General features: G+C 36.6%; 1 protein-coding gene across 1 annotated transcript; it reads right to left on the bottom strand.

Moving 5' to 3' along the window:
* Positions 1-577: 577 nt before the first annotated feature.
* LOC124788579 (zinc finger MYM-type protein 1-like) lies at positions 578-1,288 on the bottom strand. The gene is made up of 2 exons (XM_047255852.1): positions 978-1,288; positions 578-755 (listed from the first exon to the last, which is right to left on the bottom strand). Exons 1-2 carry the CDS (start codon positions 1,286-1,288, stop codon positions 578-580), a joined length of 489 nt encoding a protein of 162 aa, XP_047111808.1.
* Between the last annotated feature and the right edge of the window lie 1,151 nt (positions 1,289-2,439).

The following is a 2,439-nucleotide window of genomic DNA, read 5'->3' on the forward strand; positions in this document are numbered from 1 at the left end:
GGGGTTACCTGAGGTCACAAGTGTATCGTGATCGACCGACATCTCTATGGATGCTGAAAGACAACATCCGACGCTAATGCCTCACCATAACTCCGGACATGCTTTACAGTGCTGTTCACAACATTATTCCTCGACTACAGCTATTGTTGAGGACATTATCTTTGCTTTGTCTTACTTTGTTATGCTAATTATTGCTATTCTGATCAGATGAAGCTCCATCTGTCGGACATTTTGTGAACTTTTGTATTTTTTTGGTTCTAATAAAACCCCATGTCATTCCAAGCATGTGTGTCAATTTGTACCTCTCTATCTACATTATTCCGTGATTTATTCAGTTTTCAAATTTATACTGACTTTTTGATCACCAGGTATATTTACTGGAGGGAAACGTACTTCAGCATTTTGTTTGTTTGCCACATTGGTAGCGTCCTTTAAAACTGTTTCAAAGTTTTCATCTGTGCGATATTGTGTGAATTTCTCAAATCAAGCTCTTTAACAAATTGATGCATATCTGTGTATTAATTGACGGGTTTTGCAACATTGTACTTAAAGAATTAATTTCGCTCAAAACATCGTCTCAGATTACAACAGAGCAAATGAATTTATAATGTTGAATTTTTAAAGCAAGTGACTTCGCTCTGAGATTGGTCGTACAGTCCCAACTAGAAGCAGCTTCCGATATTTCCAACAGAGCATCAAATACATTTTCTGTGTAGAACCGTAAGGGATTGATTGCTTCAATTCTGCTAGACCATCTCGTAGCACAAGCTTTTAGCTATAGATCTGGTGAATGTTTGAAAATGATTGACCACGTAATTGTTGATGATGAAAAGAAGACGCAAATTTCTTGAATTATGTCGAAGAAATCGATGGTCTCGTGAGAAATATTGGCAGCATCGATTGTCACTAAGTTTAAGCTATGAGCTGAGCATGGGACGTAAAATGCACGCTTATTGATACCCAAAATTCTTTTTTACAGTCCGCTGTGTTTTCCAAGCATGTTAGAGCCATTATCATAAGCTTGTCCGCGCAAATTTTGAATGTCCAGGATCAATTCAGAAAATAAATTCAAAACGAAATGTAACAAACCCTCACCATTTAAACTGATAATTGGGCAGAAACCAAGGAAATGTTCACATATATCTAATTTCTTGTCTATGTGATTTAGATAAGCATCCCTTAATATTACTGTTATTTGTTCTGTATGGCTTGCATCTGGTGTGCAGTCTAATATGATGGAAAAATGCTTAGATTCTTTTACGTTCTTCAAAATATCTTTTTGTATCATTGTGCCTAATAAATCAATAATTTCATTTTGAATGTCATCTAAATAGTGGGCCATACCCATCCGAATTGAGTCAGATTTTTATTCAGTTTTGCGAATGTATTCCCGCATAACTGAACCAAAAGATGCCAGCATCTCTACTGCTTTTAAAAAATTTCCATTTTCGTGTTAATATATATTTTTTGGAAGAACCGCGAAAAGCCAGACATTGCCGCGACAAAAACTTAATAACAACAATAATCCTTTGTAGCACATCACACCAATGCTTTTTTCCCTTCTCTATTAGTCTCAATTGCATCTGGTTTACAGAGTTCTTTGTTTGTAACATATTATTCAATTGTACCCATGACTTCACATTTTCATTGTGAGAAGCACTTGCTTCATGTCTTTTTCAGACAAATGCTGCCAATCTGCAAATCCATTCATGTCAGACAGACTACATACACTTTTGCCAAACATTTTACAACAGAAGCAATACACTGAATCCTTTGATAAAGAATAAAGAAACCAGTCTCTTTTAACTTTTCCGCCGTTAGAAAGATTTCTGTAATAGTAAGTGTCAGTGAACATTCTTCCCTCATCATTAATGGGATAAGTATGATAATGTACTTGAACAGGACCACGTTTAACTAGAATATTAACTAGATTACTATTAATATTAAGAGGCGACAGCCCTGGGTCTTCGCTAATTGTCAAACTCTCACAGTCTGCCCGCTGTACTGCTTGAAGATTCTTCAGCAGCAACGTCAGTCATGTGTCAATCCTTTCGTTGAGGCCGCCAGAGGAACTAGGAGCGCAAAATGTCTCATCTTCACTTGCTTCCATAGTCTCAGATCCAGACGTCGAGCTCATGGCAGAGGCAAGAGCTTCTTGACCGTCATTTACAGATTTGGTCAAAAATTTCGTAACAGAACCTGCCAGTTTTTCTTTTTGCCTTTCCTTCTCTTGTTTCTGGTTACGAAACTGAGCCCCTGAGGATTTTTTTTCTTTTCTGTGATTCCTGAAACAAATTTTGGGTGAAACTAATGAAATTGTTGATACTTGGTTGAACAAATTTACAAATAAATTTTCCTGGCGTATAAGTGACTATATACAGAACATGGTTGATAACGCTACGCAATGTCGCCTAATTTTTATGAAGAGTTTATTTAGGT

The sequence above is a fragment of the Schistocerca piceifrons genome, chromosome 3 (assembly GCF_021461385.2).
Source record: "Schistocerca piceifrons isolate TAMUIC-IGC-003096 chromosome 3, iqSchPice1.1, whole genome shotgun sequence".
Classification (NCBI taxonomy): domain Eukaryota; kingdom Metazoa; phylum Arthropoda; class Insecta; order Orthoptera; family Acrididae; genus Schistocerca; species Schistocerca piceifrons.